Here is a 14,843-nt window from a genome sequence, read left to right as displayed (position 1 = left end):
TTTAACCTTTCATGGCTGGATTACCATGTGGGCAAAGTGGGCAGTTGCCCCAAGGCCCTAGACCTTTGGGGGCCTGGAGGCTCGAGGTACACTGTGTGGCAATCCTTTTGCAATTAATTGAATTAATTGCAGAAATGTTTAATTTGTTTTATACTATGTGCACCACAATAGCATATTAATTGAAATAAAGGTAACACCCACATTATTATAATGTTAGTACAAGGAGTCCTTAGTTAAAATCTATTTTGAAGGCCTTCAAATTACTCTGCTAGATATTATCCATACATGGTGTGTTTCACTGAACAAAGTTGTGCTTAATCAACACAAAACACACTTATTACTAGTTACATATACATTTTACAGAGAGAGTAATACATTCTGGACTCAAATTATTCTGACCTATATAAACTCGTGCTTTTACTTCGAAAAGCCCACACCATAGGTGTTGACGTTATAGCCGGGATCTTTATGCGGATGAAGGAGTGAAATAATTGACAATAAATACATATCGTATGCCTCCGACAAAGTAAGGCCGGTTTGGTTCGGGCACTGACACCACCATATCATCAATGATACACTTATCTCCGGAAGGCGTCGTTTGAAGCTTTGCAGTCGCTGACAGCTGTTTCGACTCGGAGAAATGGAGCATATCCGAACGCCAAAGGTAGCGTTAGCTAACATTTCAAGCTAATTACAAATGGATGGATACAGCTCGGCCTGTCTTGTTGGGATTTGTGCAGTGCTCTATTGTGGTAACGTTTGCCAGACGTAAATGTTCAGACTTAATGTTTGTGTATCACTGTAATAGCATGGTGGCTAGCAGGTGTCGCCAGCAGCTTGAAGTGTCAGACGTGACGAGCATCAATGAGCTGTTTGTTTTTCCCGAGCAGCAGATAGCTGGGCTTCCTTCTTGTAATGCTACAACCTGCACGCCCTTTTATTGATTGAGTTAACGTTACACTATCAAGTCAGCCAGTGCATCCAAGCCCGAGGAGAAACAACCAAGCATTATGGCACACTGATGGACTTCTCAGTTACAGCACTGACTAGTGTGGACATTTTCACACCCATAGTGATCACTGTCGGACCTGCAGTCCTCTTCATATCTCACAGTTTTATCATATGGACAGTTATCCTAAACATACAGCCAAAACAGTGGACTGCTTTTGACTGGCTAAGTTAATCACCTGACCTCCAGATCATTTACCAAAGTGCAAACTGAAGGCAAAAACACCCAAACAAGCAACCACTGAAGATTCCTGCAACACAGGCCTTGCAGAACATTGCTAGAAGAGATACCAAGTTGCTGGAAATGACTGTGGGTTGTAGACTTCAGACAGTGATTGATTGCAAATTATTTGCAAGCCCATACTAAATGTGATGACTTTAATTTAATGTTAAATGGCCAAATTACATTTCGTAACATTAAGTTGAGGGATTACGTCTTAACAGGGCTGACAGCACTTTTCCTTCACAGTCATTGTTTGTTTCAAAGCCAGTGTGCTGGAGTACAAAAGGCAACACACCCAAAAACTGTCACTGTCTAAATGTTGACAACACTGTGGTTGGTACAGGCGGCTTTCTCTTGACTTGCTCATGAAGCCTAAACCTACTTTATTCTTGTACATGTATTTGTGAGAGTGTTTATGTTGAGACGTGAGCTTTCGTCATCATGTTGAAGCAGTGTGACCTAATTTGCAAGCCCCCATGATAACTGAACGTTACCTATGGATTAAAGATATGCTGGAATCAGGTGGGTGTGATTGCATGCAGACTGGGTGTGGCCCCCAAAGCCGTCTCGGTTGTTTGCTCGAATAAAACAGCAGAGAAGGGCTTTATTGCATTTCAAAAACGCAAGCACATGTTTGAACTTAGCGTTATAAAAAAGGGTGCCGACATGAAAACGTTGTTGTGCGAGCATTTTGTTGGATGATACGATTTTGAGTTGTATTTACTCTGGTCAGCGTGTGTCAGAAGTAAGTCGATGCTCCTTTAAAAAGATTCCCTTATGAAACAGTATGCAGCTCACATGCTTTGTGGTCAATACTGTCTTTATAGTACTTTAAAGCATTGCTTAGATTGCATCTCCGGTTTACAAAAAATATTTGCATTCACATCACCAGCTCATTTATTAACTCTCACACACTCCCGACTTTTGGTATGTGCTAAGAAGTCTGTCTGTATGACAGAGCCTTGTCCCACTGGTTGCTGGGAGACAATCATTTCATCATATCTTAAACGACAGGAAAACGGAAACCGCGGAGAGGATGTCTGAGTCAACACTTGAACCGCTAGTGTGATGAATCATGGAAGTTGACGTTTAGCAGCGACAGCAGCAAACTGTCCAAATCCAACAGTCTGATAGCCTTTTGGCCACACAGTGTAGTAGTAATCAGCACTTCTATTCTATTCTAATGGATTTTAATGCCAAAAAGGGGATTTGAGGGGAATGCCACACTCCAGGCTGCACAGGGTTACAATTTATACAAAATCCACCAGCAGTATTTTCTGTTTCTTAGAATACCTGTTGTGTTGGGAAAGATCTTGTTATGTGTTTTTATCAATATTTAGGCCTGCCACTGTGAGGATAACTGCTTCTGATGGATCACATATTGTCGCAGAAATAATTACAATAACTTGATACGATATTATTATTATTTTAAGACAATTTTATGCATCTGATATAATGATAATATAATACACCCTTTCAACGAGCAATGAACGTTTAATTCTTAGGAATATTCAGACATTGGAATTAAAACAATATATTTTAATATCCTAAATAGATAAAAGTGTAAAAAAAATTACACTTCAATAAATATAAACATTTCACACAAGGATAAAGTCATTTATTAATTTGTGTCATGTCTGAGGTAATATACAAAGTGTGATATATAATATGCATGAACTACATTCATCCTGGACTGGAGGCTTTCTGCTGAACCTTATTAAATGGAGTAATGAATGGATGTTCTGACCACCAGAGGTTTAGAAACCTGTTGTTTTATGATAGCACAACCTTCTCCCTGTGTGAAAATGTGTGACCTGAGTAAATGTTCTACTGTGAGCATCTACAGCAGGGGTCAGCAACCTCAGACACGCGGTAGCTTAACCGGTGGCACACTAGCAAAAAGTCTGCAAGAGAGTTTTGTGGAAACGTTTATCGCTGATTCACAAGATTGATGATTTAACTCAGATCTGGATGTCCTCGTGAGGAAGGCAGTGTTCTTGATGTTAGCCTTAAGGTTAATATGGTACACTGATAAAGAAGAACATTTTAAAATGGCACTTCATATCAAAAAGGTTGCCATCCACTGATCTACAGTATGGGTGTTAATGTGCGCACAAAGTTGTCACCATTACAACAATTCAGGCTGCACCTTAGCAGAATACATGTAGTATAAAAATAGACATTTGATTTGAGGTCCAAGTAATTGGTGAAACTGAATCTATTCAGTCTATACTCTAATTAGACTGTCTTCCTATATCCAGAACTCATTTGTGACTCTCGTTATAACAGAACTGGCAGCTGAACATTAGGCCCAGGTGGTCAGGATTAGGTGGTGTGCCAGCTGGAGCCAGTGCCACTTCGAGTAATTTTGTGACAGGTGTCTTTCTTGTTAGCAAAATCCTATCTTTCCTCTTTTGGCATTCTATGCTCTACGCTAGAGCCTGACTGATGCTGGATTTTTTTGGCCGATACCAATATTAGGGAGTAAAAGAATTCAGACAATTATATATTGGCAGATACTATTTATATACATAAACAGTCATTTTTGGCAATGATCTATCAAATGTGGTTGCCAAACAATGAAATATGTAATGTAAGCCGGATATTTTAAAGTTTATTATCTAAAATTATATCAGTGCACTGAAACAATAAAATTAGCCCAAGCATCTTTTTCTGCATTATTTTAATTTAATTAGTCCAAGATCGGCCGATGATATCGTTCTGGTTCTACTTTGCACCCAGTTGAAGAAGTTTCCTTTACTGCCAGGTGCTAGCTGATTAATGTTGTTATCACTGGTGTGTGTGTGCGTGTGTGTGTGTTTGCAGGTGGAGCAGGTGCGACTGCTGGATCGCTTCAGCAACAAATCCACAAATGGCACACTGTACCTCACAGCCACACATCTCATCTTTGTGGAGAGCAGCTCTAATAACTCAACATCTGCCGGACAGGAGATCTGGGTGAGTGGGTTTTTTATTACAGTTTCACCAAGTACATTACATATGGATGCAACCACAATAAATGCACCAATGGTATCTCTTTGCTGAACATATGTAAAAAGCAGTTTGGCTAACTCTTTTCATGCTGAGTGTTGTGTAGCACACTGGTGCAAGATTCGATGCAGCATGGGAGGATTTCCACTGTGCGGAGATTACTACCGCACTAATTACTGTGGGTAATTTAGGATGCTCATTCGAAAATTGTGGACCTGTTTTAGCCCATTAATTAACTTTTATTAGCCTGCAATATGTGGTTTATGCACTCCCACACGAGAACACATGCTGTGTAATGTTCTTTCCCAAATCATGCCATCACTGTCAGAAACTTGCATCTTGTCCTCAGAATTTGCAGCTGGTTTTATCTTTTGTCGCGCTCTTGATCCACACTTTGAGACGAACGTTTCAACTGCAAATGCAGGCTGTAAAGGATTGTTCTACAGTAAGCTTGAGCTTTAATGCAATGCCGAAACGAAACATCACCTCAAACGCTGCAAGGAAGTCTGCAACCTGATGGAGCGTGTGTGTTTTGATTTTGGTGTGTTGGGCTGGAGGACAGAATGTGCAAGCTTGTGTGTGGTAAGAGGAAGTAGGGTAGAGGTTCAAAAGCCTCATTATATAGCCTCAAACTCTCCGGTTAGTCTTAATGTGTGTGTGTGTGTGTGTGTGTGTGTCTTTGTGTGTGTGTCTTCTGCCTCTACCTGAAAGAGGATTACTGTTGTAGCACTGTGAGAACTGGGTTATGGATGTCCAGCAGCAACAGTCAGCAGGGCATCCTGATTCCACATATTACCCCGTCCTATTTAATTCCTCTAGACAGATCTGTTGATATTTTACAGATAGTATATTTTGCTATCTGTGTATATACAGCAGTACTATGCTTTTTTTATTATATAAATGTAAAAATAGTACTCTAGTATTTCGATTGCCACAGTGGCTGGTCTGCATTGTGAAAAAAGCGTGGTTTAAAATGCTTTGTGCAGCAGATCCCAGGCCATGACCTCCTCCCCACCATCCTTCCTGCTGCATCTGCTAGGAAAAAGGGAACATTTACTTGTACTCTTTGTTTTTGCACGTATTGTGGTGGAGCAGATGCAGTAGTACTATTGTTCACTGTGTGTTTTTGCGCGTATTTTGGTCCTGCTTGAGTGTGTAGATGCCTGTTTGCATGTGCGATGTGCGGTGCACTGCATGTGTCTGCATTTATGGAGGCATTTTAGAATCAGTCTGATGAGAGAGAGTTTGAGAGGGAGTTTGTTAGGCTGTTTGTGCCTCATAAAATATTAAACAGCAGTTGAGTTACTGTCTGTCCCAACAGCTGGTGAGATCAGCATATACTATATGTGTGTGTCAGTTTCCTAGTCATTACCAATGCTGATGAATGTGCATCTTTATGATTTCCTGTGGTTAAGATCCCTGTGGAATTCAAACTGCCCTTATTGAATATGGTGATGTGCTGCTGCAGTTGTCCTTTTTGCCCTCTGCACTTAATTGAGGATATTTAAACTGTTTATGATGATGTGGTAATGTGGTTAAAAATGCAAACCTTTTTGCAACTTTTCTCTGTTCAGAATACTTGTTCATGAAATCTTTCAAAAACACCAAATCTTTTTCATCATTCATTTAGAGCACTTTAACAGGAGCTTCATTTGCCATAGTAGATGTATCCAGGGATTTTTTTTTTGCATATGATAATTTTTATAGCTGTTTACTCCTGTAATGGTTCAATAATTAGTTTGTGTTTGCTTACTTTTTTTCTTGTAATTGCAAGAAAAATAGAAACAAAATCCGATCTCAAGCAGCTCACGGACGATAATCACAACCTCTCTCTGTTTTTCTCCTTTATTTCTCTCCTCCCCTGCAGATTTTACACCACCACATAGCGTCTGTGGAGAAGCTCTCCCTGACCACCACAGGTTGTCCTCTGGTCATCCAGTGTCGCAACTTCAGGCTGGTTCATTTTGTAGTACAGAGGGAAAGAGATTGCCACGACATTTACAGCTCGCTGCTGCGTCTTCTACGGCCTGGTGGGTTTAAGTGTGAAGATGTGTCCGTTCACATGTATCCACCTCAGTTTTCTTGCCCCTACCTCTTTTTGTTTTTCTTTCTTTACACACATTCATTATTTGATATACAAGCACATGATGTGTTTTCATATTAGTCTGTGTTTTGTTAAAGCTCTCCTCTCCTTTTTGCAGTATCCTATGAGGAGCTCTACGCGTTCTCCTACAACCCCAAACAGAACGACCAACAGAGAGAGGAAGGATGGCAGCTCATCGACCTGGGGGCTGAGTTTGAGAGGATGGGCGTCCCCTGCGACCAGTGGCAGCTCACCGACGTCAACAGAGACTACAAGGTAGACATTTAGCTGTGTTTTGTAAGTGTTTTCCATCAGAAGTGCCAAATTGAGAAAACCTGCTGGAGGGAATTCCTCAAGAGGAGGATCTTTTGTCTATTACTGGTACTTCTGAGAAGGGTAAAGAACAAACGCATTGACAGTCAGATGTTTTGTCTGACTGTGTGGCAGCTCTGATCTCAATCGCTGAGTTGAGGCAAGGTTGGAGGAGCTGGACAAACTTTTTTAGAATCTATAATTTTTAAATGTTATATTATTATCATAATTTATAATTTCAGCTCCTATAAACACCATGGGATATAGTGTCCATGTACAGGAAGCCATGATATAAAACTTAAGTAAAAGAGTAAAATTGTAAAAACAGAAGATGCTCAAAAGTGTTGGTCAGCGAGCACTGCCCAGTTAAAGCAGGACTTGCTGACTGTTGTTGAACCTTGGCACTGTCTCTGTGTGCCATAAACTCCACCTGCTACAAAGAAAAAAAGGAGTCGGCAGTTTTTTGACATTCCATGAGCAATAAAGCCATGCATATAGTTTGGTTGTCTTTTTTTTTTATATCAACTATATTTTTATTGTCTTTTGTGCAATCATTGTCCAGGCCGGGCCTGATCACATATGACGCAACGGAGCCCTATATTGTAATAAACTGGCTTTGACTGAGGGTGTGGTGGTATCTTAGGAAATCAGTTAATGCAGGGTTGTGGAGGAACCAGTGGGACGTTACCACACATTATTAAAAGCTTTGCTCAAAGTCCAGAGGAGGGCGCTGGAGCTTTACTCTTACCACAAGTGTTGAATATTAGCTCCAACTCTAAAATCAATAGTGGTACATTTAACTCTAAAGAAAGGTGACACCTACTTTTAAGAAGTGATCGTAGGTCATGCTGAACACTGCTGCTCACAAACCAGGAGACATCTGATTACAAATATCTTTGTGTGTATGTTTGTGTTTGGTTTTCTAGATCTGTGAGACATATCCACGAGACCTGTATGTTCCCATCACGGCCAGTAAGCCCATTATTGTGGGGAGCTCCAAGTTCAGAAGCAAAGGACGCTTTCCCGTACTCACATACTTCTACCAAGAAAAGAAGGTACTGTAATAAACTGTGGCAACTTGTACACAGTACTGTATGAGTACGTACCATTTTACCATGCTGTGCAAAGTATTTCCCACAAGTTTCTTTTTATACATTTATAGTTTGGAAAGTGTTTGAAATTATGAAATGAGAGCGTAATTGTTGTAGAATTGTTTTGATTTAGGTCTTCTTTTGCTAAGCTAAAATTTTCAAAGCCTGCCTGCATGACTTTAATGTTAGTATAACATAGGATATTTACCCTCAGTAACAGAAGTGCTGCTGTTATGGGAAGCAGTGGCATTCATGTGTATGAGTTTTAATACATGGCAGTTTTAATACACTTTTTTGTTGTGAAATTAAGCAACGCTTTGTAAGTTTCCTTCAGTAAAGATACATGAGTTTGTGTAATTTTTTTGCAACGCACAACTGTCAGAAAAACAAGAGGCTTGCAATTACAATAGACGGAACAAATAGTTCAGTAAAGACAAATAAAATAGAATTCAAAAGCCCAATAAGAAGTCCTTAGTGGGAGCTTTTATGTACTTGACATTACACCCACAACACAAAATTGTTTAAAGAAAAAACATTTTTTAAAAGTCGTATTACCACACGGTGGTGCTAGAGGAAAGGCCATCGTTTTAATGTACTATGGTGTACATGTATGTGGTCGACATGTTTCAGGAAATGTGCTCATAAATGTTCATATTTCTTGTGTGCAGATGGAAATTTTGACCTTTCATTGGTCATAAATGAACTAAAATTATTAGGAATAACTGTTGCGTCCAATGAAATTACAGGGAAATTTGGACAGTAGTTGTCAAGAAGTGTTGTTGTTATAAGATTTTGTTACATGGGACTGATGAACAGGCGTCGCTATCATTGGACTATATTGAACAAAAACTGGGGGGAAAAAAAATCATATTTAACACACACAAACCTACACATGCATATTTTGTTTTCTGATCTTTTTCAGTAAAATAGCTAGATTAGAGAGCAGAAGCCCTGCCCACTTCCTGTCCCACATTACCCTAGACTTCCTTTCATGTGTCAGCTTGGACAAACCAGACTCTTAACAGTGACTTGGCAAAATGTACTGTCGGCACTCTTCAATCAATGTGTTTTTGGCACAGTGACTTCCTCTGGGCACAGTCTATATACTGTACCACAAAAAAGCTTAGTCATTATCAATTATCTAGAAAGGACTGGAAAGCTGAAGCAAGATACTTGTGTTTTCTGTCCATGATCCAAGCTTAAAAGTAAAATGGCTAATAAATAGCTATTGAAATTTTAACGCTTTAATAGCATTTTTTGGAAGATTAAACAATAAACAAGGTTTTCAGCTTTGGCAGATTCATGGGAGCTGTATTTGAATTATAGGTGTTTATAAAGGGGAGAAAGAAAGGTGTCAAATGTTGCAGTTTAAGTTGATAATTTAGCATTTTGGTTTTTTGTAACTGTGTTCACTGACAGGCAGCAGTGTGTCGATGCAGTCAGCCTCTCTCTGGGTTCAGCGCGCGATGCTTGGAGGATGAGAGCATGCTGCAGGCCATCAGCAAGGCTAATCACAACAGCCGATTCGTTTACGTCATGGATACCAGGCCGAAGGTAACAGCCTAAAATATGCTACATGTTCAACATTACACAATCGCAGTTTGAAAACAGCGTTAGCAGGAGACTTGGCAATGACTTTGTTTTTATCTGTTTTTTTCTGTCCTGCAGTTGAATGCGCTAGCTAACCGAGCAGCAGGTAAAGGTTACGAGAACGAGGACAACTACTCCAACATCCGCTTCCAGTTTGTCGGCATTGAAAACATCCACGTAATGAGAACCAGCCTGCAGAAACTGCTAGAAGGTAAAACAAATATTGCTGCACCCACCAGGACACAAACAAACATCATGAAATTGTCAATCGGAAATTAATTTCTGTATGTGTATGTGTCTGTCAGTGATTGGGACTCGCTCTCTTTCCATGAGTGACTACCTGGTCGGCCTGGAGAGCAGTGGCTGGCTGCGGCATATCAAAGCTGTTGTAGACGCAGCCATCTTTCTCACCAAGGTAACATTTTTGCCCTTTCCTGCTCCTTGATTTATGTTTTCTCTGAAAATGCATTTAATTGCACATTTATTCCCCAGGCAGTAACAGTGGAAGGAGCCAGCGTGTTGGTTCATTGTTCAGACGGATGGGACAGAACAGCCCAAGTCTGCTCACTGGGGTCTCTGCTTATGGATCCTTACTATCGCACCATCAAGGGTTTCATGGTACCAACCTTAAACACACACACACAAACACACAGTTTGGCACAAGTTAAAAGAAGGACTAAAGATCTGATAAGTAGGATAAACTTGCTCTTTCCTCACATTTGTCCTCTAGGTACTGATAGAGAAAGACTGGATCTCCTTTGGCCACAAGTTTGCCGACAGGTGAGGATGCAACTTCATCAATTAAGCCTTGAGATTTATTCAGTGTGAGGTTTACATTTCATGATAATATGGGCTTTTCAGTTATGACCAGGAACTGTACGGTAGATGACCCAGACATTTCCAGCAGCATATTTGAGCTTTTAAGCTTTTGGAAATGACAAATGAACACAAATGCAATCAGATTCTGCACTTTAGAGTCCATCTGCAGTGATCCCTCAGGAAAGTGTATCCAGACAGTTTGTCAATGCAGTGCCTCCAAATATTATAGTCTTTAATTACCACAACACACCTATTACTTTCAGTTTTACTGTTTCACAGGGATGTGAACTCATTTTATCACACTTTTGAGATAAATGTTGACATGCACTTGACAATGTCTGCCTGCACTGTGACGACATTGATGATGGCTGTTACAGACGATCATAGGCTGCCATTGTTTTTGTCTTTCTGATTTGTATTTCAATGTGTATTTCTGTGCTGTACCAAAAATTGCCCCCCCATAGGACATAAAAGTTAAAGTTTCAAAAAAAGTCTAAGTTTCAGGGCTGACGAAGACATATTTTTAGTAGAGTACTAGAGTACTTGTGACTGTTCATAGGCAGATGTTTTGAGAAGGTACTAAGTGTGGTCGGAACTGCGACATATGAGAAAATGTTGATTTGTGACACAAGCCCTTTCTGTACATCCAGCACAAAATCAAGTTTTAATGTCTTCTGGATGCAGTCAGATGAGTTATATGATATGAGTGTGTGATGACGTATGCCAGGACACTCAGAGGTTGCTTCCGGGCCGGATGTGGCTCAAGGGCTACCAATAGAGTAGCTTTATGACTATGTACTGTTTAAACAATTTTGTAAGTTTTTTATAGTAAGTTAAATAATGACGTCACTGTTATTTGGTTGGTACTCATAGGTGTGACCAGTTGGACGGGGATCCAAAGGAGGTGTCGCCTATCTTCACTCAGTTCCTGGAGTGTGTCTGGCAGTTGACCGAGCAGTTCCCACAGGTGTGTGAGCTAAGTGACACGTGTGTCGTATTTACACAGACCGGTGCGTCTTCTTTGGCAGGAAATGCTTTATTGTATTTATTTAACGATAATCGTCTCCGCAGGCATTTGAGTTCAGCGAGTGGTTCCTGCTGCAGATCCATGAACACGTCCATTCCTGTCAGTATGGAAACTTCCTCGGCAACAATCAGAGACAGAGAGAGGAGTTGCAGTGAGTCAGATACACACACGCGTAAATTGTAAATGACCCAGGTCTGACAAACACACCATATCTCACTCGCACTCTTCGGTCACATGACCTACTGCAAAGCAACCACTTCACACCCACATAGGGCACTTTTGAAAACAAAAAACTAGTCAGCATGTGAACCAGTGAAGAAAAGGCTGCAAACAATGCTTTCAATAACTCTACTGACTGTAGTTCTCTTATCTATATCAACACTGGAAGAATGAACAAAATCAATAAAACATACAAAGAACTAATTGTGACCCGTGAGACATTTATGACTGTGCTGTGAGCGTTTGTGTGTGAAAGCCAAATTAATTATGCTTTTGACGACCTCAACAATGACCCCATTGGACTGTGTTGAAGTGTGTGCGTCATGACTGCCGTTTTGTGTTCCAGGCTGAGAGAGCGGACTCACTCTCTGTGGGCATTTCTAATGAGCGAAAGACAGAACTACTTGAATCCGTTCTACAGCCCTGCGTACTCTGAAGCGCACCCTGTGCTGGCGCCTTCCACTCTGCCCTACAATTTCAAGTCAGTACAGCTTTCCTCACCTCCCTGCTGTTACATATTTATAGTGCTTTACTTGAATCTGTAAGGAATCTTAATCTCAGTGAAGCAAAGCATCTCCGATGTTTCCCTCACTGGAATCTTATCCGTGTGTTTGTTTGCACTTGTGTTTCCCAGGTTCTGGAGGAATATGTACCACCAGTTTGATCGGTCCATGCACCCACGCCAGTCGATCCTCAAAACCATCCTGACTCTGAGAGAGAACAGCCGCAAGGAAGAGAGCACACTGCAGGCACTGGAGAGCGTGAGTGGACAAACAAACTAATTCTCTCTATAGAGCCCCCTTGTTGTCAGGACACTGGATTTAGTGTACCCATATTGATATAAATGGGTGCACAAAATAATAGAGAGACCTGTCAATAAAATGCAGTATGATTCAACAGCACTGCAAAGTACACCCTCTAAAAAGATCAACATCTCACTAACAGTTTCACAAAAAACTGTACATTATAGCCTTCATGATGGTAGATTTTAACTTTAACAAAGCAGGACTAGCCCCAAGTTTGTCGGTTGTGCACTGAAAAATCAGCTCAATGCAGGGCTTAATGGTGCCCTGGGGCTAAAGTAAGCAATGATCATTACAACCCAGGGCTAATAGAAATGTGGTGTGAATTGTATAGCACTGGGCTGAGTTAACCCTGGGTCACAGCGTGAAAAGCCTTGAGTTTATTTTCTTGTTCTATACGTTTAGTGTGGATATACACACTTCTCTCTTTTTTTAACTTTAGTTAATAAAATCCCATTTCTACATTAGCCAAGAGCAGCCATGTTTGTAATTTCTTTTAATCTCATTATCTGGAGTTGAGTATCTTGTGGATTAGCAGTTGTTTTTGCCTCGTGATATTGAGGAAACAAATTGTGGAGAAAAAAGGCTGCCATTATTTTGAGATAACAAGGTAATCATCTTGTTATGATGAATATTGTTGTCTTGAGATAAAATAATTGTAAACAGATGCTTTCAATTGCTTTAATTTCCCAAAACATTTTGGTGGATACACATAAAATCTAACATGCAGTGCCATCTCAGAATATACATATTAATCTTAAACATTTTTAATATTTAAACAATAACTTTAACATCGAATATCACGTCATCACATTATATTTTATACACTGCAGCTCACCTTGCGAAAAAGTCATTCTCATTGTCTCGTTCCGCCCTCCCTGCCCAGCGGCTCCAACAACTCGGTGTGACCCCCGTCACGACCTCAGACCCCCCTGCGCCTCCTCCCACCAGAGATCAGCGGTCCAACTCCAGCGCCCTCCCACCACGACCCGACTCCCTCATCCTTGGGGCGCCCATCAACCCCAAAGAAGTGCAGCGACAGCAGGAGGAGGACGAGCAGGAGGAGGTGGGCGAGGAGGCCACAGAGAGCACCGACACAGAGCGGACAGTAGAGGGCAGCAGCGGCACTGAGAGCAGGAAGCAGAGCTACGGAGAGCTCGAAGGGACATACAACAGCGAGCTGGCCAAAGAGGAGCCAGCTGTTGTCAGTCTGGAGTTTGGGGTGGCACGCATGACCTGCTGAGATCAAACAGGGGGATTGTGGGATACTGAGTGAGAGGGCTTACTGAAAGTGCGTGCGTGTCAAGGAAGCTGTCATTCTGTGTGTGATAACATGCTGATTACGCAATGGTGGAGTGGATGGAGTCGTATGTCTGTATAGTCTAAATCTCAATGGAAAGCCTCGTTATTATGTCATATACTGCACCTATAGGCGAAAAGCTTGTTTTTTTATGAATGTCGAAAAGCACTATAAAGAATTAATGAATAGGATAAGAAAATAAATTCATCCCAAAAAAACTGAGTCTCCTAGTTTGTTCCGTTTTACTTACTTTGTATATAGTCAATTTTTAAAACCCACGGCCTTGATATTCTTGACAAATTGTCCTATTTCAGAGCATGAAAACCAACAGGAAATCACATTTTCTGGCACCAGAAATATTTCATCTCATCTAAAGCTTTGAATCCAGCCTAATCTGAATGTTCTGGTGACCTGAGCTGATTTTACTCCAATGTGATTATCATTAAAGATAATCTAGCGCTGGAAATTACTGGCTGCGCTTCTAACTGCATCTGACCGAACACAGTTTTGATTGGTTTTTTAAGTCATCTCTGGACATTTCACTTATTTATGTAACTATTACTGGGACTATGGACAAATGGGCTGTGACGTTCAGACCCTGAATGGGTTCAGCTGTCAACGGTCGCCCTCATTTTTCATCTCACATTGATTGGATAATCTGACTCGCTAACGTGCATCGATCCCAAATCCTATTGGACATGTCTGTGTGCCATGTCAATGATTTATTGTATATGACAGCTGACCCTGATCAGGGGTCAGTGTCACAGATACACCGTGGGCAAAAAGATGTCTGAAGTCAATGGGTCTGGTTCTCAGAGTACTGTCAAATGTAAGACATGACTGCTGAGGGAATTTAACAAGAAGAGACTATCAGTATATCAGACTATTAAAACAAACAGAACTTACTATAGCAGCTAACACTGGGTGTTGAAGTATCTGAAATACGTATATCTTTAAAGACTCTTTGTAGAAAGGAGTATCGGGATGTCTTTCTTTCTTTGTGTTCTTTTTGTTGTCACCGCGTCTTGGAGCAAGACATTTTTATACACCCATAATTTAACTGGGTTAGGGTTACTGCCATGGGGATGTGGCATGTTTAATTTAGGCCAGACGTTAACATTTATTTTTGAGCCAGACGGTATGTTTTGGCTCAGCTTTTATCTGTGTTAATAATTCCAGACTGAGGTTGTAACTTTGCTCAGAAAGGATTTGATCTTCATTGGATTGGAGTTTCTGTACAAGCTGACATCTTCCTTCATCAGATGCCTGCAGAAGAACAACATGTAAAACCTGCAGGATTGGAGTGAATGAGTGATGCATGCGTCTATGCAGATTGATGACAGTTTACATTCATTTTCTTTGCTCGCTGCTTTGCAT

The 14,843-nt window shown here is 40.8% G+C and overlaps 1 protein-coding gene across 1 annotated transcript; it reads left to right on the top strand.

Annotated features, from left to right (window-relative positions):
- The first annotated feature begins 462 nt into the window (after nucleotides 1-462).
- On the top strand, nucleotides 463-13,688 carry mtmr6 (myotubularin related protein 6). The gene is made up of 15 exons (XM_084339835.1): nucleotides 463-664; nucleotides 4,058-4,189; nucleotides 6,090-6,252; nucleotides 6,424-6,581; nucleotides 7,544-7,672; nucleotides 9,128-9,262; nucleotides 9,377-9,509; nucleotides 9,604-9,713; nucleotides 9,791-9,916; nucleotides 10,029-10,078; nucleotides 10,991-11,084; nucleotides 11,189-11,295; nucleotides 11,710-11,844; nucleotides 11,998-12,124; nucleotides 13,053-13,688. The coding sequence occupies exons 1-15, from the start codon at nucleotides 641-643 to the stop codon at nucleotides 13,407-13,409; spliced, it is 1,980 nt and encodes a 659-aa protein (XP_084195961.1). The 5' UTR covers nucleotides 463-640; the 3' UTR covers nucleotides 13,410-13,688.
- Nucleotides 13,689-14,843: the final 1,155 nt, after the last annotated feature.

Source organism: Pagrus pagrus, assembly GCF_965226575.1.
Source record: "Pagrus pagrus genome assembly, chromosome: 20".
NCBI classification, from domain to species: domain Eukaryota; kingdom Metazoa; phylum Chordata; class Actinopteri; order Spariformes; family Sparidae; genus Pagrus; species Pagrus pagrus.
This window is presented reverse-complemented; position numbering and strand designations above follow the sequence as displayed.